At 45.7% G+C, this 25,348-nt stretch overlaps 1 protein-coding gene across 2 annotated transcripts in view; it reads left to right on the plus strand.

The window, feature by feature from the left end:
* COL5A1 (collagen type V alpha 1 chain) overlaps positions 1-23,541 on the plus strand; it is a 168,265-nt gene extending 144,724 nt beyond the window's left edge. Inside the window, exons 43-66 of one of the 2 annotated variants that reach the window (XM_062591272.1) lie at positions 235-342; positions 962-1,015; positions 1,886-1,939; positions 2,119-2,226; positions 2,315-2,368; positions 2,457-2,564; positions 3,586-3,639; positions 4,074-4,181; positions 5,242-5,295; positions 5,661-5,714; positions 6,180-6,233; positions 6,663-6,716; positions 7,268-7,375; positions 7,842-7,895; positions 8,036-8,089; positions 8,804-8,911; positions 9,440-9,493; positions 9,703-9,738; positions 10,525-10,578; positions 10,935-11,193; positions 11,555-11,667; positions 13,827-13,895; positions 17,489-17,722; positions 20,802-23,541. In XM_062591272.1, the coding sequence (XP_062447256.1) occupies positions 235-342; positions 962-1,015; positions 1,886-1,939; positions 2,119-2,226; positions 2,315-2,368; positions 2,457-2,564; positions 3,586-3,639; positions 4,074-4,181; positions 5,242-5,295; positions 5,661-5,714; positions 6,180-6,233; positions 6,663-6,716; positions 7,268-7,375; positions 7,842-7,895; positions 8,036-8,089; positions 8,804-8,911; positions 9,440-9,493; positions 9,703-9,738; positions 10,525-10,578; positions 10,935-11,193; positions 11,555-11,667; positions 13,827-13,895; positions 17,489-17,722; positions 20,802-20,948 (2,154 nt within the window). In that variant the 3' untranslated portion in view covers positions 20,949-23,541. Of the gene's footprint in view, positions 1-234; positions 343-961; positions 1,016-1,885; positions 1,940-2,118; positions 2,227-2,314; positions 2,369-2,456; positions 2,565-3,585; positions 3,640-4,073; positions 4,182-5,241; positions 5,296-5,660; positions 5,715-6,179; positions 6,234-6,662; positions 6,717-7,267; positions 7,376-7,841; positions 7,896-8,035; positions 8,090-8,803; positions 8,912-9,439; positions 9,494-9,702; positions 9,739-10,524; positions 10,579-10,934; positions 11,194-11,554; positions 11,668-13,826; positions 13,896-13,950; positions 14,020-17,488; positions 17,723-20,801 lie in introns of both variants that reach the window. The other variant, XM_062591273.1, reaches the window with a different exon arrangement.
* The last annotated feature ends 1,807 nt before the right edge of the window (positions 23,542-25,348 follow it).

A 25,348-nucleotide genomic window follows, 5' to 3' on the forward strand; every position in this document is an offset into this window, starting at 1 on the left:
TTCATCATTTAGATTTATTTGTGTTTTATTTGTCTCCTGAGGTAGAAATTTTGTCTTGCTTGAGACAGGGAACACAGAGAGAGCCCTATAAAATAATATCTGCTAAAAAACAGTTTTGTTATACAAGACTATATCATCAGGGGTCATTAGTTGATGAATGTTGATGGGTTTTAATGAGCAGATTGGAAGGTGGAGGAGAATGCTATGTAACCTGTCTGCGCATTACATCTCCAGGGTGAGAAAGGCCCTCAAGGGCCGGCTGGTCGGGATGGCATCCAGGGCCCAGTTGGACTCCCAGGGCCAGCAGGTCCTGTTGGGCCACCTGGAGAAGATGGAGACAAGGTGAGAAAAGTCTCTCTGCTCTGCAGGATTACTCTTAGGGTCATGCTGCACAGTTTCTTCCACTCCACCACGCTGACCTGCTGCTTGCATTTCATCATGTCAAATGTGCTGTATATCATAATATAAGGATGTTTTGCGGTGCTTCCAATCCTATTAGATCTGCAGAGTCAGATTTGAGAGAGAATCAGACTGTGCTGCATGTGCATTGTCAACTAAACTGTTTATTGAATTCCAGTTAGCCTTCCCATAGGCTTACACAAGGTGTAAGGCCTAAGGTTCCTGTCCTTTCCTAATTAATTACATGTCCTCACTCTTTCACTCTCTCTGGACAGGAGGATTCCTAGAAAGCATTAACTGGGACGTATCACTCATCATTGCTAACAAGGTTAGCAAAATGATACTTCCTGCATCTTGCAGCAGCTCAGAAAAGTTTTAGGATGCAAAAGGGTTTCGTTACTCCTGGAGTGGCCAGATCTGTGGCCTTTATCAAAACTGATTGGGGGAAGGTTTATGGGAGTCAACATCTTTGGAATAGGACCCAGATGTGCAAGACTTGATTGTCATTACATGTAAGTGGTCACCTGGATGTATGAACTAACTGCACCTTTACACCTGACAGGGTGAGATTGGAGAACCCGGCCAGAAGGGCAGCAAGGGTGACAAAGGGGAACAGGTAAGTGGGACACATGTCTTTGGTAATTGCTTTCCTGTAGGAACATGTGGTTACATTGTGCTATTTGCTGGAAATAAAAACTGTATATTTTTAATTTCTTCCTCTTACTTTTCCCCTCACCTTTTCATCAAACACCAACACAATGTGAAAAAAAGAGTGAGTGCACTAAGGTGCATTTCTTCTCCAGGTCACAGGAGAATGTTTCCATGTCATCTTTCTACTATGTCAATATCTGTGAAATATTAGCAACTCTTGCAGTTAACGTTGTGTGCTGTAGTCTCTTTCTAGTTGCTTATGTTAAAGCAACATAAGCAGATTCTGAGGAATAGAAAAGATGTTACACATAAGTGTCTAGTACCTAGAGCGAACTGAGTGGTATGATATTGCTTTACTGCAGCAAAGATATATGACTGATGACTAAAATCAAAATCTCTTGTAAATGTACTGAAGGAAGCAGTCAAACTGCATGGGTTTTGACTTGATCCTTGAGCCTTACCTCCTAGGAGATGATATTGGAGGTAACTGACATGTCTGACTTATGTTACACAGAAACATGCAGAAGGTTTCTTCCTTTCCAGAAATATTTCTGACTTTCATCTTCCCAGAAAGTGTTTTTCAAAACAAGTCTTGGAGGGAAACTCTTTAGACCTGTCTTTCAGTGCAGTGCTATCATACTGTTGGTACCAGTCATGCTGGAGGCTGGTGTGTCCAGGGAGACTTGACGCAATCTTCCCACTCCTCTGTTTCGAGAGTTTGTGCCAGTCTAATGGAGATTGTGCTGGAAGGGCTTCTCATTTTATAGGTGAATTTTATTTATTTTTTTTTGGACTATGCTCCCAAATGTGATGCAGCATTTCTGTTTCTTGACAGGGTCCACCAGGTCCTACAGGACCACAGGGTCCAATTGGTCAGCCAGGCCCAGCTGTGAGTATTGTCCTCTGTTAGTAGTGATACTACTACTTACTAAAAACTGTCCTTGGGAAATGCAGTAAAGAGATGGTATTTGTGACTGGCACAGCCACTGACTGCTAAAGGTGGGTGGGGATGGGGCTTTGCACGTAGCACATCCCTGTGCTAAGCCATGTTAGACCCTTTTCTTGTAGGGTGCTGATGGAGAGCCAGGTCCTAGAGGACAGCAAGGCCTCTTTGGTCAGAAAGGTGATGAAGGACCGAGAGGTTTCCCTGGTCCCCCCGGCCCAGTGGGCTTGCAGGTAATTTACAGCATCGAGAGAGTGCTTAGGGTAATGAGAGCCAGAGTTGCACATGAGCTAAGAATTATTCCTTCTAACATCTCCACAGGGTTTGCCTGGACCACCTGGTGAGAAGGGAGAAACAGGGGATGTTGGGCAGATGGTAAGCTGTTTTTCTCCTTTCATTTTTATCACTGATATAAACATTGCTTCAAAAAACATGTCTTAAATTTGTCTCCCTTTTCTTTCAGGGTCCACCAGGCCCACCTGGACCCAGAGGTCCCTCTGGACCACCAGGAGCAGACGGTCCACAGGGTCCTCCTGGGGGAATAGGAAATCCTGGTGCAGTAGGAGAGAAGGTAAAGCATCCGGGAAACCCTGATTTAAGCCAGCAGAAAGTTTGCTATCAAAGTCATTCAGGGGGTTTGTAAATGAAAAGCTGTTCTTCGTTAAGATATCAGTGTATCAGTGATCATGTGAAATGGTGAAAGGAAATAGAAAACCTGTCCGGGAAAATAAGCCAGGTCTGCTTGTCAGTGTAGCTCTGGCTCACTATGTGAGCATTGCCTTCCTTTCTCCCCACTTCCCGCATGTGGAATGAATCATTAAGAGGGCTGAGGTGGACAAGTGCCTACCAAATGCCATTGCACACTGTGCTAATCACCACAGTTGCTGGTGGTCTCATTAGAGAACCCTGGGAGGATTTGTCTTGAAGCCTGCATTATTTTAGGGGTGACAAGGTGAGAGTTAGGGCAGGAGAGTGAGGCAGTGATGGGATAATTCATGACTATGGTCATTTGGTGTGTTCGCTGGGTGTATAATTAAATAGATGTATTTACAGAAGGCAGCTTCTCCCAGCTTGAAGCACGTTTAATTCTGTTCCTGAGATTCTTGCAATAGTGTTTTCTTCTCAGTTAAGAGATTTGTTTAAGAATGTATATGTTGCAGTATTTTGTTATTATGAACCAACAAGATGGAAATGCACCCACATGGAAAAGAAAATAATGCAGTGTCTACTGAAGAGCGCACAAAAGGAAATCTCCTAGAGAAGTGGTGTCAGCCTGGTGTGCTGCTGAGACTCTCAACTCCCACTGAGCTCAGGGGGAACAGATAGTGTTTAGCACATTAGCAGAAACTCAGCACCCTTCAGAAACTGGCCTGCGGGTCAGTCAGTGCTAGGCCATGAGTGCCAGTGCTGTAGCTGGAATTACGTGGAATATTTTAGCCTTTAATAACGGCTTATGATTTGTTGTTTGTCTTCTCATGAGCTTTTGTTCCCACACTCCTGATGAGGACTGGCTGGGAGTACTCTCCACTGTGACCATGGAGTACTATAGCAATAGCAACATAGCTGCATTCATCCTCTTTTCCCATCTGCAGGGTGAACCTGGGGAGTCTGGTGAGCCTGGTCTTCCCGGGGAGGTTGGCCTCCCGGTAAGTATGCTGCAGGTTGACCCTTGTTCTTTTAGTAGACTTTAAATACTCTGTTTTCTGGTACAGAAGAGCGGTTCTTCAGTGATTTTCCTAAGGTTAAAGGGGTTTCAGAAAGGTGTGGATGTGAATGAAACTGCAGGGACTGAACCAGCTGTCTCCTAGTTCTGGAGTCAGGCAGAGATGGTGGTGGTGGACCCAAGGGGCTGGCGCTGCCATGTAACAGGATATTTATACTATAACATAGAGTCACTGAATATAAACTACCCACAATTTAACAATATGAGTGCGATTAAATCTTTGTGGGAAGGCATTGCTAAACCATGTCCACGTGTTTTAAGATATAAATGGAAGTTCTTTTTCAGAACTGATTAAAAGATAATTGGAGATTGGGAAATTATTTCCCTGGGTAATGGAAACACCTGTTTTCTTTACAGGGTCCTAAAGGTGAAAGAGGTGAAAAAGGTGAAGCAGGTCCCTCAGGTGCTGCTGGTCCACCTGGCCCCAAAGGTCCACCCGGTGATGATGGTCCCAAGGGCAGCCCTGTAAGTACCTCATCCTGTGAAAGCAGTGCTGCTTTGTCTTGCCTAACAGAGATTTCCTTGTGCGAAGATGCTTTCCAAAGACATTTGTGGAAATCTGGAATAGTTTAGCGGACAGAAAACTATGCCCCTTAATTATATGTGATATTAATCTGTTTCTTTAGAGCACTAATGAGGAAAAGACTTACCTGTACAACATATTTCAACTTGAATTGTTAGTCTTTTTTACATGCTATCTTGAAACTCATCTCTGTGGGCCCATGATAGGTTTACTTTATGTTAAGCTTGTTCACTGACAAGATCCTCTGCATCAGTGAGGCTTCTGAAATGGTGTAGAGGAAATTTCTGTGAATTTGGGATTCTTTACCTTTAGGGTCAGATCCCTGATGATGCAAACTGGCATAGCTCTGTTGAAGCCAGTAGAGCTATGCTGATTTATACCAGATGACAGTGGTACAGTATTTCTTTCCTGCTCCTTTGATGCTTGCAGGTTGAAGAAATTTATTATGTGATAAGCAAAGGTGGCACAAAACAGCAGAGGAGTTAGTCATCTCTCTTAACGATGGGTTTTTGGGATATTGCACTGTTGGTTGGAACCTATTGTCTGAACGCTGTTCTCAAAATCATTTGAAGTGCACAATAGACAGTACTGAGAAGAGCCGCAAAGTGGTTTAGTCATTAAATGCGTTGAGAGGATCTTCCTGTGAAAAATGTTACACATCATGTAGCAAGCAAATGCAAAACCTTCTAATCTACACCAAACTGTGAGGATTTCACTGTCACTTGTGCAATATATTTATGAAAAACTAGATGAAATTCACAGTGTTAAGACCAGAGATTTCCATAGTCCAGATCTGGAGCTGAGCTGGTAACTATGATCAGGTGAAATACACTGAAGATGCAAAGCTGAGATGTGAACTGGGACTGTTTGAGGTTGAAGACTTAGGATTTTGTGCTGTAAGGTGACTCCTCATGTTGTTACTGGGGTAGCAGGTACCTGATGCTCTACAGTTCTCCAAAGGCAATATCTCTGATCTGAGGATATCTTTTTATCTCTTTTCAGGGTCCAGTTGGTTTCCCTGGTGACCCTGGTCCTCCTGGAGAACCTGGTCCAGCTGTAAGTGTTTATCTCACAGAAGTGCACTTAAGTTTTTTCTCTTGATTTTGTGAAGTACACCTATTCTTTGGTCAATGCAGCTCCTCTGGCATTTACTCTTGCTTTTCTTGGGAAAGAGTAGAAAGTCCTACCATAAGATTGTACTTCTGACCATGCTAAAATCTTTGGGACAGTAGCAGTATAAATGTCTCTTATTATCCACAGTATTTGACACCTGAGTCAGGAAGTTTGCTGGCATTTCTGATGGGAAGGGATGGTGCCTGGTGATGTGAAAACAAGTAGAACCGCTCCTGCTACTGCTGACACTCCACTTAACTGAATTCATACCCTAAATAAGCCCACTTGTTTTTCTTCTCCCCTTTTAGGGTCAAGATGGTCCCCCTGGTGACAAAGGTGATGATGGTGAACCCGGGCAGACTGTGAGTAAAGCGATGGACGGAATCTGTGTTGTACAGTAGTTTCTGTGCTGAAGTCCAAGGACTTTAACACAGAAGGACATAGAGTATCTAATTCCCAGCAGCTTCTGCTGCACTGACTTCACCTGACATCTCTAAAACCCTCTCCTTCCCTCCTCTCTGCCTAAGCGTGGTTGCAGCCATCTATCTTGGCTACTCAGTAGTACCTTCTGAAAGGAAAAATTAGGTCAAGATAAAACAAAATCTAGCCTTTAATTTGAAGTTTACTGTTCCTTATGGTATTACATTGTGGGAAGGGATAAAACAAGATACCACCTGCACCCCCGAGGAGGTGTCAGAAGTTGTACTGACCGCCTACACCTCAGCTCAGCACAAACTCTAGATCTCAGCTTAGGTTTTACGTGCTCCCTCTTCCCTTCTGCGTCTCATGGTACATTTACAGCTTGTGCTCCTCCACTCTCCATCTAGGGTTCCCCTGGTCCCACAGGAGAGCCAGGCCCCTCTGGACCACCAGGAAAAAGGGTAAGCTGATAATTTAGAAATATTTTTTCTGTGTATAGTTGTATTGGTTTTTGCAAGTAATGTTATTTTTAGGTTTAAAGGAAATGAAAAGCAGTAGTTGTGTTTTTTAAAAAACAAGTGATATGCCATCCACAGCCATTGGAAATTGATGGGAATTTGTTGACTAAATTCTTTGGTTTTTTTTTTTTGTTGTTGTTTTTAACACCTGAGTGAAAACATAAATATTAAGTACTCCTGATTTTCCTGCCTTCCTGGCAGAGCCCAGGGATTAATGTATTAAGAAGCTAATTTATAAAGCTTTTCAGAGATATTTGTCTCCACGTTGTCATCTTCCCTGGGGCTGTAGCATCATTTTTGATAATTCCGCTAGACTGTTTCATATCAGTGGTGATCAAACTGTGTTTTGTATCTGTTTTGTGCTTTCTCTAGGGTCCCCCTGGTCCAGCCGGTCCTGAAGGAAGGCAGGGCGAGAAAGGCGCCAAGGTAAGGGCTGAATGGATTTGGACTTCTGCTATATCCTTTGCATGCCAAAACACTGGTAGCATTGTGTTTTGAAAGGAAGTGATTTGATTTTGTTGTATGTTGCCTGATTTGGGGCCATCAGCTTCAGATCTGTGTGTTTTGTCTTTTAACAAACTCCTTGGATATAATTAGAGCTTGGTAAGATTATGGGGATGCCTTTCTTTTTCTGAAATGACCAAGTACCATGTTTGGCACTTTAATGTGTTGCAAGTAAGATGGCATGCTCCAGCAGGCACAAATAAAGACCCTCCTGATCCAGAGGGTCTGCAGCTGAAGTACAGTTCCTGCTGCAAACTGGCAGAAATGAGCAATGCTGAAAAGTGAGGCTGTTTAGAGGCTTATTCTCGGCACATAAGGGATAGGAAGCAGAAGGAAATTCAACAGTAGAAAGTTTTAAATGTTATGCAGGTGACTGCATTCATTCTGTGAAGTTCTGCCAGCACCTACTCTGTATCTGAGAGGAGCATTTGATGGCTCACTGCACATTAAACCATATTGTCTCTTGCATCTAGGGTGAAGCTGGTTTGGAAGGACCTCCTGGGAAGACAGGCCCAATTGGTCCCCAAGGTGCTCCAGGGAAACCCGGCCCTGATGGCCTTCGAGGAATTCCTGGTCCAGTTGTGAGTATTGCCAAACTGAGGAAAGTCTGAGAAAGCTGCTGAACCAGGATGGCTTTCCAGGCTTTACCATAACCCATCTGCCTTGGAAGATGTCTTTGTCCCAGTGTAATGTCCTGTTTACAAGCAAGCCGATAGTTTCTGTGTTTGAGTGCCTGACAGCAGGTAAGTTGTATTAGTGGAGTTAGCATAATGATGGAAATCACCTCCCAGCATGATTTATCTGAGTTTTGGGTCTGCTCATCTACTCTCTGGATAACATTTCCATGAGATCCTAAGTCCTTTTCCAGTAGAGACTTGAGCATGAAAGGAACATAAGTCCTTTTGCTTTTACCTTCCATGAGAAATGAAGGCAAGTGTTTTCCAGCCAGAGTGACCAGATAAGGATGGGTGAATGATTGAAATAATCACAGCTGGGGAGCACTTCTGTTATGGATGATTAGTTTGAGCAGATTGCATTGTTTTACAGGGTGAACAAGGTCTGCCAGGCTCCCCTGGCCCAGATGGTCCTCCAGGCCCAATGGTACGTCCAGACTGGTCAAATTCTATGAGTTTTTACAATAAATGTAAATGTACAAATCTTACATAAATTCATATTCTCTCTCTCTCTCTCTCTCTCTCTCTCTCTTATTTATTTATTCTACCCCCTTCTGTCTCCCAAAGGGTCCACCTGGTTTGCCTGGTCTTAAAGGAGACTCTGGTCCCAAAGGAGAAAAGGTGAGAACGCTGCACGCAATCTCTGCAGAGCCTGGTGCCCCGTGTCTGGCTGTGGGGAAAACACGTCATTGCAAAGGGGCCCTGCGGCTGGCAGCGCAGGGCTGAGGAGGGTTACAGGTCACGTGTGTTCTCTCGAAGACTGTGGAAGTATTGGGCATCTCTTCAGAGGAGAGGTGCAGAGGGCCAGCCAGGAGTCTGCCCCAAGAGGTGAACTGAACCGTGCGCTAGGTGAGCACGCATTGCTGCCCGGCTGGCGCTCTGCCCCGTTCCTGTCATCGCCTGGTGCTGATGAGAGTGACGCAGCGTAGTGGAGCTGAATCACCTCATTCCCTGCGCTGGCTCGTGCAGTCCCAGGCAGTTGTAATCATCCTGGCTGCCTGAACAGGAGACCCTCTAACAGAGGACGTAGGAAAGCACAGGCACCTGGCTTGCTTGAGGGCATGATTCTCAACCTTGTAGAAGTTTCTGTAATATTTGTTAACATGAAATGAGCAGATACTCTAGTGCAGCAGTTCTGTTTCTGTATTTTTAGTGTTTTCTGGTGCAAAAATCTTGTGCTCTTCACTGCTCTGGGTCTTTCAGGTGTCAGGGATAACTATAGTTACCTTGCTTAGTTTTTTGCTTTTGTATCCAGAAATGACTTTCATGGGAGGCTTAGGCTTTTTAGTCACCTCTGGAGGGAGATCATAATTAGTATCTTCTGTTTTCCCTTAGGGTCATCCAGGTTTAATTGGTCTTATTGGACCACCAGGTGAGCAGGGAGAAAAGGGTGACAGAGGTCTCCCAGGACCCCAGGGCTCAGCAGGCCCCAAAGGAGAGCAGGTAAATGTTCCATACGACCTTCATTACATGTGCCTTTGAACAGGGTATGTTTGTTATTCACCCTTGTGAATAAGGGTTTGTTGCCTTTGAGCAGGTGTATAATAGCAGAGATGGTCTATCACTGTCTCAGCAGGACAGTCTCGCTGATTTTTGAGAAATACCTCCTGCATTACTGTGTTTTATTCTGTGTGTGAAATATTATACTCATATATGGACTCACACTCCAGAAGGTGAGTCACTCGGACCCCATTTTGGTGGAAAAGTAGATGCCCAAGGGCCATGTGAAAAGAGCTGAATAGACTTGGAGGGATGCTAACATTAAATACTCATTTAGGGGGATGATTTTTATAACTGGGTGCCTATATGAGATTCCCTGGTCTCACTCTTCTCTGGACCCATGTGCACATCTGAAAACCAGTTGCAACTCCAAATTTGAATGGAGACCTCCAAATGAAATAGTCAATTATGTGTAGTTAAAGGCCAGCATCACTGCATTCAAATAAATGTTTTTCTGCTTTTATTTTTCAGGGTATCACAGGTCCTTCTGGACCAATTGGACCCCCAGGGCCACCAGGATTACCGGTACGTGACAAGTAATTCTCTGAATTTTGGGGGAACTACAAAGAAGCCCTTCTGGAGGCACTGTAGTGTTCCCAGCTACTCAGCACAGTCCCCCTGGCGTTCCTTTGCACGAGGAAGTGCTCGCTAACAGGCATGGGAACTGCTCTGCTGAGCCCAGTAAAATCTGATAACAAAGATGCTAACTCTCTTTTGTATTCTTCTCTACGTAGGGTCCACCTGGTCCCAAAGGTGCTAAAGGATCATCAGTAAGTATAGACGTTGTTAAATGAAGGGGCTGAAGATCTCTTAATAAGTGCATAACCTGCTGCTATTCCTCCACATCGATGGCATTAAGGCAATTAGCTAAAGACGACTATAGCAGATGAGGCCTTTTCAGGCTGTCTAAATTCAGAAATTGTAATTGGTAAAGGTTTCTGTTACACACGTTGTACTTTATTCAACATCAGTGTAGCAAAGATCATAAGGAGGAATCCAGCGCATACTCCTTAGAAGAAAGCCTACTACTGTAAAGCAGAGGATAGTAAAAATAGACTGTGAGGCGGGAGGTGGCAAGCTAAAAAGCAAAGAATTCAGTGAGAAGTGCCACAGTAAAGCAAGCTTCGTGTTACAGCTGTCCTATTCAAGCAGCTAAAAATTCCTCTTGGGCAACTTCCTGAAGTCTGTTGCCATGCAGAATCCAGTGTTTTATTCATTGTAGGGTTTTAATTTGATTTATAAAATGCTGAATTGAATTGCAGAGTTAATTTTTTCGTGCATTGAAAAATCCTTCCTTTTCCATGAGAAGCCTAAGCAAAAGTTTACTATTTAACCCCAATATTTGACTAACCATTTTCTTATCCAAGCATAAGAGAATAATCAAGAAATATATTTTATTAGAGGAGGGGAAGAGACTCCTCTTGTGTTCCTAAAGGGACAAGAAGAAAATCTTTGCTGCAAGAGACTCTTAAAAAGAATAGCGTTTGGGATGTAATATAAGTGACAAACTTTTTTTCCTGAGTGACTCATGTTTATCCCTCTGTTTTGCCATCCAGGGTCCAACAGGTCCAAAGGGTGAATCGGGTCTTCCTGGGCCCCCAGGACCTCCTGTAAGTAGAACCCATGAAATAAGATTCAGAGTCAATGGGTGTTGTAATGTTAGGAAATACAGGATTTCTAGATAAAGATGCAGCAGATAGTGAATCCGAGCAATGGAGCAGCATCTCTTAGAAATGCTGGGGAGAAAGGCAGGATGTGAAGGGAGAGTTGCTAATGGGGAGATGAAGGAGCATGGAGCCAGCATTCAAGCTTGGCTGATGTGTTCATCAGTACCATCAGGGATGTTTCACTTGTCTAGCATGTATCTTGTCATGCTGTTTCTCAGCGTTGTTGGCTGATGGCCTCTTTGGCTGTTTCTTCCCAACTCCCAGTGTGATAAGAAGTTGTATCTTTCCTCATAAATCAGGGTCCTCCTGGAGAAGTCATCCAGCCCCTGCCCATCCAGGCATCCAAGAGGACTAGGCGAAACATTGATGCCAGCCAGCTGGTGGATGATGGAAATGCTGACAACTACATGGATTATGCAGATGGCATGGAGGAAATTTTTGGCTCACTGAATTCCTTGAAACTGGAAATTGAGCAAATGAAGCATCCCTTGGGCACTCAACATAACCCAGCTCGTACCTGCAAGGACCTGCAGCTCTGTCACCCTGATTTCCCAGACGGTGAGTCCTCGGGTGGAGGGTGTACAGGGAAAGCACAGTGATTTTCGTAGTGTCTCCGTACAGTAAATACAAGCATGTAGCATAAAAGTAGTAATTTGGACACTCCTCAGCCTCAGCACCCCAAGAGAAATGTGGCTGACCAAAGAAGCAGTAAGTAGAGAAGAATGGGGGCATATGATGCAAAATAGCTGTTCTGTGAGGTGCCAGTGTTGTCTAGAAACAGAACAGAACCGTTTCTCCAAGAATACATGTAGTATTAGCTAATCACTGGGACGAAATGTCCCTGGTGAGATGGTGGTTGACCTTTGCATCATTCTGCCTGCATAGTGCTGATTTTCTCTTCCCTTTTTCACCAATCCAGGTGAATACTGGGTTGATCCTAACCAAGGATGTTCCAGGGACTCTTTCAAAGTTTACTGTAATTTCACAGCTGGTGGAGAGACTTGCATCTTCCCTGACAAGAAGTCTGAAGGAGTAAGTCCACACAATCTTTTCCCCCTAATATTGTGGTGATAATAGATTGTTTCCTAATACGAATATTCAGACAGTCAATTTCAGATGAAATCAACAATTCAAAGTAAAGATTAAAGAACCACAATATTTCTTTGTTATATAAAATTGACTCCTAAAATAATAAGCAATATGTATACAAAGAGCATTTCTTTGAGTAAGTCGGTTTTAAACGGAGTTTCAGAACAAATCTTTGATGATTTCCCAGGCACGATAAATGCTAAAACCTTGATGTTTTATATTGCTTTACAAAGGCAGAAGTTTGTGTTGGCACCAGAACTGTGGGTCCACCGGAGGTTCATTTAACTCATCCGTTTTTACCCCTCCTGTAGCCAGGCTGCTGCTCTGCTGTTTGCCTGCATGAGTGCCACTGACGACTCTACTTTGTCTTTGGGCAGCAAGGATAATGTTTATCTCCTGTAATTTTTCCTGATGTTTCTTATGGATATTTGGTTTCCTAAATGATTGGTACTAGCCTCATCTCTGTCTTGCCACTGATGCACAAGGTTGATGAAGTTCACGTATAGTGATACATTTAGCTCGTCTATACTGATATTTTTTTGTCCTACGTCCATCTGCTGTGTTTTGTGGAGTTGGTCTCCACAATGCCTGGGGACCAGGTCTTGCACTGGCCAAGTGGAAACTTGTACCAAGGGGCCTGTCGGAGCTCTCTTCGTTTCGTAGTTGTGTTGCAGCTGGGTTAAGGTGCAAAGTTGTTCGTTCCAGAGCAAGGCATTTGGCTACTGAGAGAATTTCATTCACCACAACTATGTGCCAGCACAGGACAAATAACAGGCAACATAAATCCTCCTTGAGTTTTTGTTAGGGCTGTTTAAATAGGAGACAGATTTCTTCTCCTTTGCATTTAATTGCCATGGTTCTCCTCAAAACATTGACTACTAAGAAAACAAAACCTGCCCATAATCTTACAGTTGCTCAAATTCTTGTTGTACTTATTCTGTAAGAGGCTGTTTAGTCCCATCTTGTCCACCATGGAGTCAGTCCTGCAGCCACAGGCTGTGATGTTCCTCAGATGCAAATGGTGTTACACACTTGCAATGCTGTCATAAATGAGAAAAAAGTTCAGCCCACTCTTTTCCACATAGAGGAGTGAGAACAGCTACCACACTAGCATGAAGTATTGGCTGAGTGGCTTTATTATAAGCCACAGTAGAGTTTAAGACATATCCTGTTTTAGTCCATCCTTAGCACTGCAGAAGCACACTGACTCACTTTATGGTTCACATCATGGGAAGGAAAGGACAGTCCCCAGACACCTATATTATATTCGGCCGTTGTTTTTGGAGAGATTTACAACAGAAGTGAGAGAGCTTGTGGGAAGAGCAAGGGAGAGGACTGTAAACACACTCCTTCCTGGTGTTTTGACTGGAAAAAAATGATTCAGCTGCTTAGACAGGTCTGCCATGAAGGATGCGCTGACAGCTCGTTTCTTGTCAAGGTCACTCCCGGCATCGCTCCAGGTAGCTCGAGCTCCATCAAGTATGCAGGTCCATCGCCTGCAGAGGAGGCTGCAGTCCCTGCGCTGTTTAGTCCTACCTTACTGCTGCTCAAATGCAGAAGGCAGACGGAGGCTTTCTCTTAATCTCAATCTCTTCACCTTTCCCAGCCCTGCAACATCTGGATTTGACTTAGAGTGACAGCAGCCTTCTCTGTTATCAGCATTGCTTTTCCAAGCCAGCCCTCCCATGAAAATCGTGGATCATTTACTACTACTATCTCCTTATTTCTTTTTTCTTTCTTTCCTGCCAAGAGACTGTGCTGACAGTTTTACATCCAACGTATCTAGGATTATAGATCATTAGCTCTTAGCAAAGGAGGGTGGTGCCAAAGCCATCCACATTGCTGTGCAGCAGTGGAACGCCCTGAAGCAGTGCCACACCATGCATGCTCTCATCTAGAGGCTGCTGAGACCTGAGGGCTCAGCAGAGTGGTTTTATTGCTGGTGTATAAAAGTTAAGAAAGCATGTTTCTTTAGAAATTTGGACAAACTTCAATAAGACATGCAGACTCTGCTTGCAGAACTGAATGTAACTTTTTTTTTTAATTCTATTTTTTTCTTTCTTTTTCTCTCTTTCCTTTCCAACTTGCCGTCCACAAACTAGGCTAGAATTACTTCTTGGCCAAAGGAAAACCCAGGCTCCTGGTTCAGTGAATTCAAGCGCGGTAAACTGGTAAGATGCATCTCGCTGCTTTCTGTTTTTCTTTAACCCATGTCATATTTTACAGAGTAAAATGGCTCGTTGGCCCAAAGAACAGCCTTCCACATGGTATAGTCAATACAAGCGGGGGTCTTTGGTAAGTGGCTAACCTTGGCCCTCTAGTCTGAATCAGAGCACGTCACCTGCTTTGGTATGGCCAGACCTGTCGCACTCTGCATGCTGGACTAATAACCATCACAAGGCGCAGTTAAAATGTTTAAGGTGGAACCCTGAAAACCAAACAAAAACCCGTGCAGACACTTTCTCAGCCTAGCACTCTGCCTGACTTTAAAGGAGCAGCAGATGAACTTTTGTCTGCATTTAACGCCTGACACATGCTCATGTGTAATTGCAGATCTGGAGCCTTTGCCCCAGCAAGGCTCTTGCAGCAGGGTGAGCTGGGCCAGGTGTAGCCCTGTGCTCCTGCAACAGGGCTGTCGCTTCCTAAGCGAGTCCAGGTACCAGGGCCCACAAGAGCAAACAGGATGTCTCCATGCTGCTGCTCCCCAGGCAGCGTATCCTTATCCGGGGAGGAGCAGGGAGACTTCTTACGTGACACTTTGGCTGGAGCAGGGCGCTGCGGATTCGCAGCCCGTATTCGTTGTTCGCCTTGGTCAGCCCATCCCAGAGTCGCTGCTGAGGTGGTGAATATTTCCCTCTCCAGTATGGGTTAGGTTGTCCTAGCAGCAGAACCGCACACCCCTCCCACCACACCCTTAGCTTGGGAGAGGTGAAGTCACTGATTTAAAGGAAGATTTCAAACCAAACATATTTTCCAAGCCAGATGGCCTTGAACTTGACTTAGTCACAATTAGGGATTTTGGGGGGTCAAAACCTTTCTTGGGGTCAAACAAGGCATGATGTCAGCAAGAAAGCAAAACACTGAGACACTAAAAAGAAAAAAAAAAAAAGAAGAAATCCCTAGTATTTGGTCCTATAACAGGACAGTCATGCTGTGGATAGATTGCTGTCCTGCAGAGGCCAAGTTTTGGTCAGGGATCTCAGAGGAGCTAATGACTGATGAGAGTTGGGTCTCCTTAAGCAACAGAAATGTCCTGCTTGCGTATCAGTTCCTGTAGAATTGGCAGGGTGCAGCTAATGAGCTCAGTCGAATCAGGAGGATTTAGGAGGAGGGAATATGCAGAGGGCAAAACCTAGAGTCCTATGGAAGATGGAGGTGTTCTGATGTTTCCCCCCTGAGAGCTGGGCCGGGTAGTGATCCTTTATCCCACCGCTGGCATAGAGGTTTCTTGCCTTACACAGAAACTTCCACCTTAAAAAACACCATGTTTTTTTCCTAAGCCGCATTTCTTTGCCGCTAAACACATGCTCTGATTCTGCCCACAAGAAGGCAATGGCTTCTGTAGCTGTTTCTGCATCATTGAATAAGGCCATAATGCCAAGGCTTCAGCCTCTTAGCAACTTGGAGGGCAATTGCTCATAGCTTAATTACGGAGCACTTCATCAATTAATATTATGAGTACCTCCTCATCTCCGTCTTCTCTGCTTTTTTCAGTCTGTTTGTCAGCTACCTTACAGGCTGAATTGCCAACCTAGTTTTTAGGGCTCATTTTTTAAATATGAATTTCAGTCCTACCTGGAGCCCTTTGTTCCATCTCTCTGTGTTGCCATTTTCTTGCTTTTTACCTGTCCTGCATTTACTGTTTGAAAAAGAAAAAAGCCACCAGCACATAGAAGACCTTTTTAAGTTATTATTTTTTTTTTAAGTACATAAGCCATAAAAGTGCCTTTCATTTTGCTGCAGTCATTGGTTTGGAGCTATGGGGTTGATGAATTGGAGATAAATGTGCCTGGATAAGCGAGTTTGTTGAGTTTTCGGTTGGATCCGATCTCGCTGTTGTTGCTCCGTGGGGAAGCTCCCGGATGCCTCTCCCCACAGCCCAGACCCGGCGCTCTTTGGGATCAGCGTGCTTTCCCTCTGTGTGTTACACATGTACACACGTAATTGCTGTTATCCCTAACAAGGCCTTCCACCCATCCAGCCCTATTCTCATTCATTGCCAAAAGGCATCTGTCAAAAGCAAATACTATCACACAGAAAAAAGGAAAAGACTGATTTTTGTAAAACTGTTTTCCCACCAGCACACCTTGTGCACACAACTGGTTCCCAGTGGCTGGGGTTTCAAAGGGAAAGTTCCTCATGCTATCTGCAGAAGAAAGAGCAACTACTGCCCTTAAAAAACAGTCAGCCTCCCAAAGCAAACACTGCTTTGAAATGATACCTGGAGAATTGGGTCCTGCTGACCAGCAGGGCCGTGTGTCACTGAGCGTGTGCTAAGTAGCGGCGTTTTGTGTTCCCTCCTTCTACGTCCTGGTGGTTCTCTGGTCTCTCTCTACATCTGGCATGTGTGGCTTTCTCGTGTTCAGTCATATTTAGCTCTCAGGAGGACAGTGCAATGGTATCCTGACAACTGGTTGGTATATTTATTTATTTTTACTACCTTTTTTACTTGTGATTGTATTGTCTGGTTATGAATCTCTTCTAGTGTTTGCAGCTCGCAGTGCAACTTCGTGTTTTTCTGGTACCTCGAAGAACACTACGCTGTTTGTGTGCCTGAATTTTTCTCCTGGTCATTTCAAATGAAATCGACTGTCTAGAGAGCACAGTTGTGAACAGCAGCTCTCGTAGCTTGGCCATGGCTGGAGATGCCACCTCGTACAGTTAGTTTACACATGCAATCTAGCTGGCCCGTTGCGCGTTTACTTCCTTGGTGGTGTAGGAAGTAAAGTCCCATCTTTCTCAGCCTTGTCACGAGGCCTGACTCCTAAGTTGCTGCCGGAGATTTCAGTAAATTGTGTTTTGCAGAAATACATTTGTAGAAACCACTCTCCTCCTCAGGAGAGGAGGGAGTCTGATGTGCAGAACAGCACAAATCCCCGCTTGAGGGTGGCTGTGTGGCTGGACTTCCCCTAACACGCTCCAAGGATAGCAAACGTCCCTTCCCTTTTGCTGAGCGCAGCTTTCCCAGCCATGGCAGCAGAGCCCTTATCAGCAGGAACAGGATTTCTGCAGATTAGCTGCAAGGTTTGCTTAAAAGGCAGTGCCTTGGTGCCCAGGAGAGCTGAATGGGAAAATACCGCAGCGTGCGCAGAACAAGATACCCGCAGAGGCCGGACAGTCATGTCAAACAAGGCAGAGAAACAAAGCTCTGAACTGTTAACGTGAATTCTCCCCTGTTCAGAAGCTGGAGAAGTATGCTCAGTATCTGCTTTATTAAAGCCAAGACATGCACCTCCAGCTCAGCACTGCCCCCTTTTGCAACCCCCTCCCCTTTCACCAGGGTTGAAATCCCCCCTTCCCTTTCTCTACCTGCCCTGCTTTAGCCTTGTTTTTTAACTCGCAGACAGACTATAACCAGCGAAGGAGAGGAAGTGCCCCTCGATAGCCCTGCCCTGGCAGCACAATGGTTGAGGTAGCCTTGTGCAACATGGTGCAGTGGCAGCACCAGCCCAGGGTGATGAGGATGGGTGAGCTTCCATGGGCCCCTGAGCTCCCCAGATGGGCTGCACTTCTCCTCACTGCCTAGTGTTCCCCCTTCCTGTAGCTCTCCTACGTGGACTCGGACGGGAACCCCATCGGCGTAGTGCAGATGACTTTCCTGAGGCTCCTGAGCGCGTCGGCCCACCAGAACATCACCTACAACTGCTTCCAGTCCGTAGCCTGGCACGACGCCACCACGGACAGCTACGACAAGGCCATCCGCTTCCTGGGCTCCAACGATGAGGAGATGTCCTACGACAACAACCCCTACATCCGAGCCGCCATCGACGGCTGCGCGGTGAGTGTCCCGGAGCCGCGGGCCACCACGAGGAGCTGCCCTGGGCCAGGCACGGCCAGGGGGGCCAAGCCAGAGGGCTGCGGTGCCGGGAGCCCTGCTGCCAAAGTTTCTGCACCCACTGATTTGGTGGCCTTCAGGGTTGCCCCCACCGGGAGAGGTTTAGAGCTAGGTTTGCGCTGTGCCAGGGATACACATGACTTTGCCTGGGTTTTTGCTGGCTCCTTGTGAAGGAAGGGCCCTGTCTCAAGTTAGTGGCTGCTTCTGAATGTTCTGCCTTATCCTTTCTCTTGCTCCATTCGCCCTCGTGGGAAGAGGAGAGCAGTGAAGCCTGGCCTTAGGGGAGGTTTGCAGGCTTAGACCGTAATTTTGTAAGCGCTTTCAGGAAACGCCGGAGGCAAAGCTTTAAGGGTTTGGCGTTTGGCTGGTTGTGATTTTCTGCGGCGTGATGCTGCGCCAGCCCCCGGGAAGGCACCTGGTGGGATCGTGCTGGCTTTGCCAGGTTGCAGCGCGCAGGTGAGGAGCAAACCAGAGCAAAGCCGGACCCCGTGTGCAGATGAGCAGCTGCCACCGCGGCCTGCCCTGCATCGGAGTTCACGTGCAGCTTTTAGCTCTGTACCTCTGTTCCCCGTTACTTTTTTTCCCTGGGTTCAGAACCAGATTTTAAGTTCCAGCCCACATCTCCCCGTGCACATGTAGGCCAGGCTGCTGCTTGCTTTTGCTTTGGCTGCTAAACAGCGGCCAGAGCTTTCAATGTCCAACCTCAGCTTCTGTTTCCCTCTGTCTGGTGCTTGAATTGGGACTGAGTGCTGAAAAAATCTGCCCTCGGCAGCTGAACATTTGGCAAAGCAAGTGCCAGTTGCGTTTTGAGACCCAGCTTCCTGGTGCTACAAAATGTGCATAATTCTCACCCTCTGCAGCTGCAATGATTGAAGCCCACGGGATTGAAAAATAGAGATGCTTGACAGGGAGAAAAAAAAACTCCATATAATCTGAGATTAAAGCACTTCTGCTCTGGCAGATGCATGTTTTTTACTGTAGGAGCAATGAGGAAAATCAAATTAGAATCACTTATTCTTTTAATGGTATTGCCAAGAAGGAAAGAGCATTCATTTCCCTACTGTAAACACTCAGAAACCACATGGGGAAGTTTATCCTCAAGGACTTCATATCTCCTGATAATGCAATGTGTCCTCAGGAAAAAAAAAGGCAAAAAAAGCCTCCCCCTCCCTTTTCCTGGTTAAGTCTCAGGGATGCTGCAAGATCATGTCACAAATTTTAAGACTGAAGTGTCTGATGAAAACACTTTCAGTTTAAGTGATTCTGCTGAGGTGCCCTACATTGCTCTTCCCTTGTTCTCTCTAACGAGGGATATTTGCATGGAAACAGGACTGCAGCTCCTTTAGGTTGATTTGCCAGGGTTGCTTCTTACGTGAAGCTGTAACGCAGCCTGTTGTTAACCAGTCTCAATATGTCACAAATAAAAGATAGCAAGAAAATAAGCAGCAGGGGACTGTGATGGGAACTGCCAGTGGTGCGGGAGCGCGGCAGGAGCCTGAATGAGCTCAGGGCCCCGGTGTGCTGCTTTGGCGCTGGGGCTGCGCTCAGCATCCCTTCCAAACTGAGCATGCCTCCGTCCTTTCCCCATAGAGAAGGGCAAGAGATATCCAGGCAGGCTGGAAAAAGGACACAAAAAAACGCAAAGGGTGAAGGGGCCGGGAGCCTCGGTCCTTTGGGGATGGACCTGGCGTGAGTGAGACCTCTCTGCCTGCAGCCCCATCCCTGCAAGCCCAGCGCTCACAGAAGGTGGAAGCAGTGCTCCTGCTCCTTTGGCAGGTCCTCCTTCCTGAACCGCAGGGTATTTAAGATTTTGGGCCCTAGCATTTGATAAATTGAGCCTGGCTGAGCGATGCGGTGGTGCTGCAGAGGTCCTGGTCTGACCTGCGCTCCTGCCATGATTGAGGCTGTCGCAGTGTTCGCTGGAGGAATTTCAGGACTAATGTTTGGGCCATTATTTGGATGTGTTTTTCCTGATCTTACAGCCCTTTCTCTGTAGCTGTGATATAGCCTATTCTTCTGAGACGCACAAATCAGAGGGAAAGGTAGAGCCAAAAGCTGCTCCATAAATTCACTTGTTTGTGCAGTTTTCTATGCCCTCGGGTGCACTTCTGCTCCTCTAATAATTATTTATATTTCAGGAGTAACTGTATGGCTACCAGGCACAATAAAAAGACACCATTACCTTGTGAATTCCATCAAACTTTAAATGTGGCCTTTTTCAGTAGCGCTCAGATAATAGTCAAACTAATATATTCAAATTAAATCATTCACATTTGCTCAACAACCCATGCGTGTCCTCGGGGAGGCAAAACAACTCTACCACAGCCACAATTTTACTGGTCTCCTGTTCCAGCTCTGAGATGTGCTGAAAAGACACTTTGTGTCTTTAGATCTGCATAGCAACCGCTTTTTCTGCTCCAAAACTCATGCTCAGGCCGTAACTTCTCCCCAGTTTTGCTCAGAGGTCCCAAGAGGTCCCTCTGCAGTTATAGGGGTGGGTACCAACCGTACTGCACAGCAGTCATTAATCGTGACTGTAGTTGCTGGTGAATTGCTTGGCACTTCATCTCTCTGGACCACATTTTATTTGACTTGTCTCTATTTCTCCAAATCAGGTTCCCTATTTTACACCTTCCTTCAACATAAGTTCACCCATAGCATGCTCTCCTCCTAGCTGAGCCTTCCCATCTTTATGCTGTCCTCAATTTTTCCTAGCTATGACTGGTACGAGAGCACAGGGACTCCAACCTTGCCACGTGTGTCTTTGTGGGGTGCATAAAACCCAAGTAATCCATCCAGCCCGCTTGCCTTTGTGCCATAGGTATGGTGCAGGTGCACCCTTGGGAGCATATCTGCTAAATCTGCAGGGTGAATGTTTTGTGTTTGGGTGCTGGGTCCCTGTGGATCAGCTCAAAAGGTGCCCAGGCGAGATCACTTCCATATTCCTCGTTGAGCAGCAGTTAGCAGTAACTTGCTGTTGCTGTGTCAAAGGCGTCATCAGAGTTCCTCTTCTCCCCATCAGGCAAGGAAAGGCTATCAGAAGACTATCCTGGAAATCAACACACCCAAAGTAGAGCAAGTACCTATAGTCGACATCATGTTCAATGACTTTGGAGAAGCGTCACAGAAATTTGGATTCGAGGTGGGACCAGCTTGCTTCTTGGGCTAAGAGCCACCTGAAACTAGTCTCCAAATGAGCAACCTCGTAACCTCATTGCGCCATTCAATGAATTAAAAAATAATTAAAAAAAAAAAAGAAGAAAATCCTTGTCACATGCACGTTCTGAAACTGGACAGTGATGAGTTATTTTTTTTCGTTTCGTTTTGTTCCTCGTTTTGCCCGAGTTCTCCCGCGCCACTGCACCCGCACGTACCGAACCGCCGACCAAGAGAAGCGTTCCCGCGCCGGACGCAGAATCGCATGACCTGAGCGCAGCACGCGCGGCAGAGCGGCCCGGCCCCGCGCCCCGCTCCCGGCGCCCCCGGCCGCGGCACCCTGCCTCCCACCGCTTCCCGCTCGCAGCCGCCGAACGGACTCCGCCGCCTCCCCTTGGGTATCCGGAAATGGAAACAGAGCAAAGACTTTTTTCTTCCGTGAAACGACACCAAGCGCTTGTTTATAGGTTATTTTTGTCTGTCTGTCTGTCTGTTTCTAAGGAAAACAGAAAAAACTTGAAACTCCTGCGTTCAACTTGACGTTGAAGTCACGACAGCCCTGGCTCTAATCCAAACCCTGCTGAAGCTCGTCACAGTCGTTTTGTTGACTTCCGTGAGATTTGGATTGGGTCTAGCAAGCAGAAGTAATGGCCATTTCCAGAGTTTTCATTGCCTCCATTTAATTGCCTAATTGCATCTTTTACAAAAATTAACCCGATGAATTTGATAGCAAAAAGTCACACTGGGCATCTCCTTCCCGTGCGTTAAAGGTGCTTATATTTTTGTATGTTTGTAAGTAAATATTTGTATTGTATATTATTTTAAATGTTTAAGTGTTTCTGGCTTCAAAACATGCATGTGACCCTGTGCGTATTAAAAACGACAATTCTCACCCGCATCCCCAGCGCGTGTGCTCGCCCCGCCACCACCCAAAGCCTCCAGCGGAAGGGCCCGACGGGGTGGTGCACCAGCCCCGGAGCCACAGGCGTCTTTGGAGTGATTCGCTCCAAAGCAATAATAATAATTTTTTTTAAAAAAAAATCACTTTTTTAATGAGATTTCTACCCAACCCTCGTTCAAAACCAGGATCCAGTTTGTGTCTCTGCCTTTACACACCCTTGCTTGCCTTCAGCGTACGTGGTTTAAATTAATTTTTCTTGCCTTCTTATTCTTAAGAAGTTCTAAAATAAAAAAAATAATATATCCATTCCTGGTGGCAGATTGGGCTGGCAGGGGAAATCCATTTGTCCTCTCTTAATGTAAGTGTAAAAAAGAAAAAAGGAGGAAAAAAAAAAAGGTGCTCTTTGTTTTTACATTTCTCTTTGTGGTGCTATCTATTTGAATACCTTTAATACAACACTGGCAATACCCTGCCGTTGACCAGTCTCCCAATGTCCTGCGCTTTAGCCGCTTCCCACGCGGACTGCATGCCTCTGCTCCGGTTTTGGTTATAAATGCATGCCACCTTCATATTTGTTATGTAGAAGAGCTGCTTTCCTTGATTGTATTATGGTAGCTTATACAGCCTGCATAGGAAGTATTAAATGTGCTTTTTTCTTTTCTTTTTTTTTTTTTTTTGAAAGGATATTCATGCGTTTTATATGGTGGTAACCGTACCAGATTGTACTCAGTCGCTGAATGTTTGTGGTGCTAATTTATGTACTTGTTCCGTGTACTGACGTGAGGATGAACCTGCCCGGGCGCGCGGCTCCCGCGGCCGGGCTGCCCGGAGCCTGTAATTCTGTGCGTCTTCCCACGACGGCTGCCTTTTCACGTGCAGTTTTTGGATTGCAGCCTGCTGACGCCAGTCCCCCCCCCCCCCCCCTTTCTTTTTCTTTTCTTTTTTTTTTTTTTTTCTCTCCCCTCCCCGGCCATTTCCTTGTTTAGATCTCTTGGCTGGAAAATTAAGATATTGCAGGGTTTTTATTTGGCCTGGAGTATTACAGCGAGCTTGAGCCCGAGGACGGGGTGTCTGTCACCGTAACGGGAACGACATCGCGTTTACTGTGAATAAAAGCCGATATCCGATGTCTTTTCCCCCGCTCCTCCCCAAGCGGAGAGCAGCGGTAGGCGAGGAGCGCGGCAGAAGCGGCGAGGCCGCGCGGTGCTTTTCTCTCTCCGAGAGCCGCGTACGTCTGTCTCCCTTGTCGCGTTGTGTGCTGGGGGGTCCCCCCCCCTCCCCTGCTTAGGGAAAAAAAATAAAGGTGCTACCCTAAAAACTGCAGAGTCCAGCAGCAAAGCAGTGAAAACAAATGTGTAATATATATATCAGGATTCAGCTTCTGGTTCACCTTGGTAAGAGCCTCGTGCAGGAATAGTGGGAAGGGCAGGAAAGGTTGCACGTTCCTCTGCCGCAGCAAAGCCATATCGCGATGTATGTACGTGCACACGTGCGAGTCCGTCTGGGTCATGTGATTCTGTTACCGTGAATTTTCATCAAGGGAGCTTTTTTTCTTTTTTCCTTTTATTTCTTTGCTTTAAGAAAAAAAAAATCCTCTGTTGACTTCCACAGTGTTGTAATTGTACTGAAGTTCAAAACTGTTCCAATTTCCCCAGACCACTTAGCTACGGTATATTGCAATAAAATTACTACTTGTATTTGCAGACGTTCTTTTTGTGTAATTTTATTTCCCTCCTCCCTTAATATATATGACTTGAACAAATGTTGATAAGAAAAATAAACCTATGGAAAAAAAATTTAGTACAGTAAGGCCCTTTTTAAAATATACTGTCAAATGACATATTGTACATTTCTTCAAAGTCCAATAAACATGTCATAAAATTTAAGTGTAATGCCCATAAGAGCTATTTTTAAATATTTTAAACCTGTGTAATAAAGGAATAAATGTAATAGATTTTTTTCAATAAATCAAGTTTACTGTTTCCACCTAAACCAACATGATGTGAATGTCTTCTTGAAGTTGATTGCAGCGTGATTTCCCCACGACCCTTCTGCTCAACGGAGCACGAAGAGTTCATCAGAGGAGTGGCGAAAGCACTCAAAAGTAACGTATACTGTACAATAATAGGACATCAGAGAGAACTCCGAGTTCCAGGCCTGGGATCTTTCTTTCCTCAATGAGAAGCACAGATGGACTCAACAGCACAGGAATGGGAGATGGGTGTTGCTGCTGGTAGGACTTGGGCGAGGAGATGGTGTGGCCACCTGCTCTCCATCCTCATCCATCGCAGCACCAGGAGCGTCTTCCTGCCACCGCAGCCCTGCTTGAGCTGATGTTCTCGCACAGCCATGGACTCGGGAAAAGGAGCAAAACAGCTTCTCCTGCTCCTCTGTGAGCTCCTCACTCCCCATATTCAGATCGCGGTCCCTGGATGCTGCTGTGCATGGGAAAGTGAAGTGGCTGATGCCTTACTCGCCCTCTTTTCCCCACCCCCCTCATGTTTCACCCCCAGGCTGTGGGAGAAGGTGACGGCTCCTCTGGAAATTGCTGTGACGAACAGCACGCATCTGCGTGCCGAACACCAGCTATCGCTGCTGCGTTTGCATTGCTGTGGATCTCACGGGCTTCTTAAAAAGATCATTTGGTCGGTGCTGTTGGTTTGCAGGTTCAAAAAAGAAAGATGCAAGCACATTAAAACTGTGTCCTGATTTGCAATGCAGCAGGTACATGCTCTATCAACATGCACATGTGTGCTCGCATCCCATCTCAGTGCACGCAGCTGCTGCCCAGCTTTGCAGCCACCAAGGCAAGCTAGCTTCTCATCAGCCACCACTTTTCCTTCTTGACTGCCAGTGGTGGCAGAGCTCAAACTAAGGGAAATCTTCAGGTAAGTACCTGATGTCTTTTATTCAATGCATATAATTAGCTTATGGGAGTAGTTTTAGAAATTTGGGGATGTTGCAGCCAAAGCCTCCTTCAAACAGGCCACAGAAATGCAGAGGAACCACAAGTAAGAGAAGAAATTAGGGGAAAAAATAGATTGAATTATTTAGACCTAGGCAGAAAGATTTGCTGTTGATCCTGAAGATGCTTCAAGGTGAGGCTTACCTCTTCCATGCTTGCGCGTTGTGACTTCCAGTAGAGCGTTACCATTTGCAGTAAACACTTCTCACAAATGCCTCAGGGTATCACTACTGAGATGAGCAGAAAGGGGCTTCGATGCCATTAGGAAAAAGTGTTTTGCTAGCTGAGATCCTGCGCAAGGTTTCAAACATACCTGGAGCTGCTGAACATGAAAGGCATGGTGTATTTTTCACCTCTTCATATAACACACAGTCCACGGTTTGGTGTTGGACTGACAACATAGTGATTTTTGTCTACCAGGTGAAATATGGAGGATCATTATTGGAAGATCCACAACAGAAAACAGAAAGTATCATCAAAACCCAATGCAGGCACCCAAGTCGTTTCAGATTTGTGACACAGTCCAAGGTTTTCCTTGCCCTTCTGT

Source organism: Rhea pennata, chromosome 18 (genome assembly GCF_028389875.1).
Source record: "Rhea pennata isolate bPtePen1 chromosome 18, bPtePen1.pri, whole genome shotgun sequence".
NCBI lineage: Eukaryota > Metazoa > Chordata > Aves > Rheiformes > Rheidae > Rhea > Rhea pennata.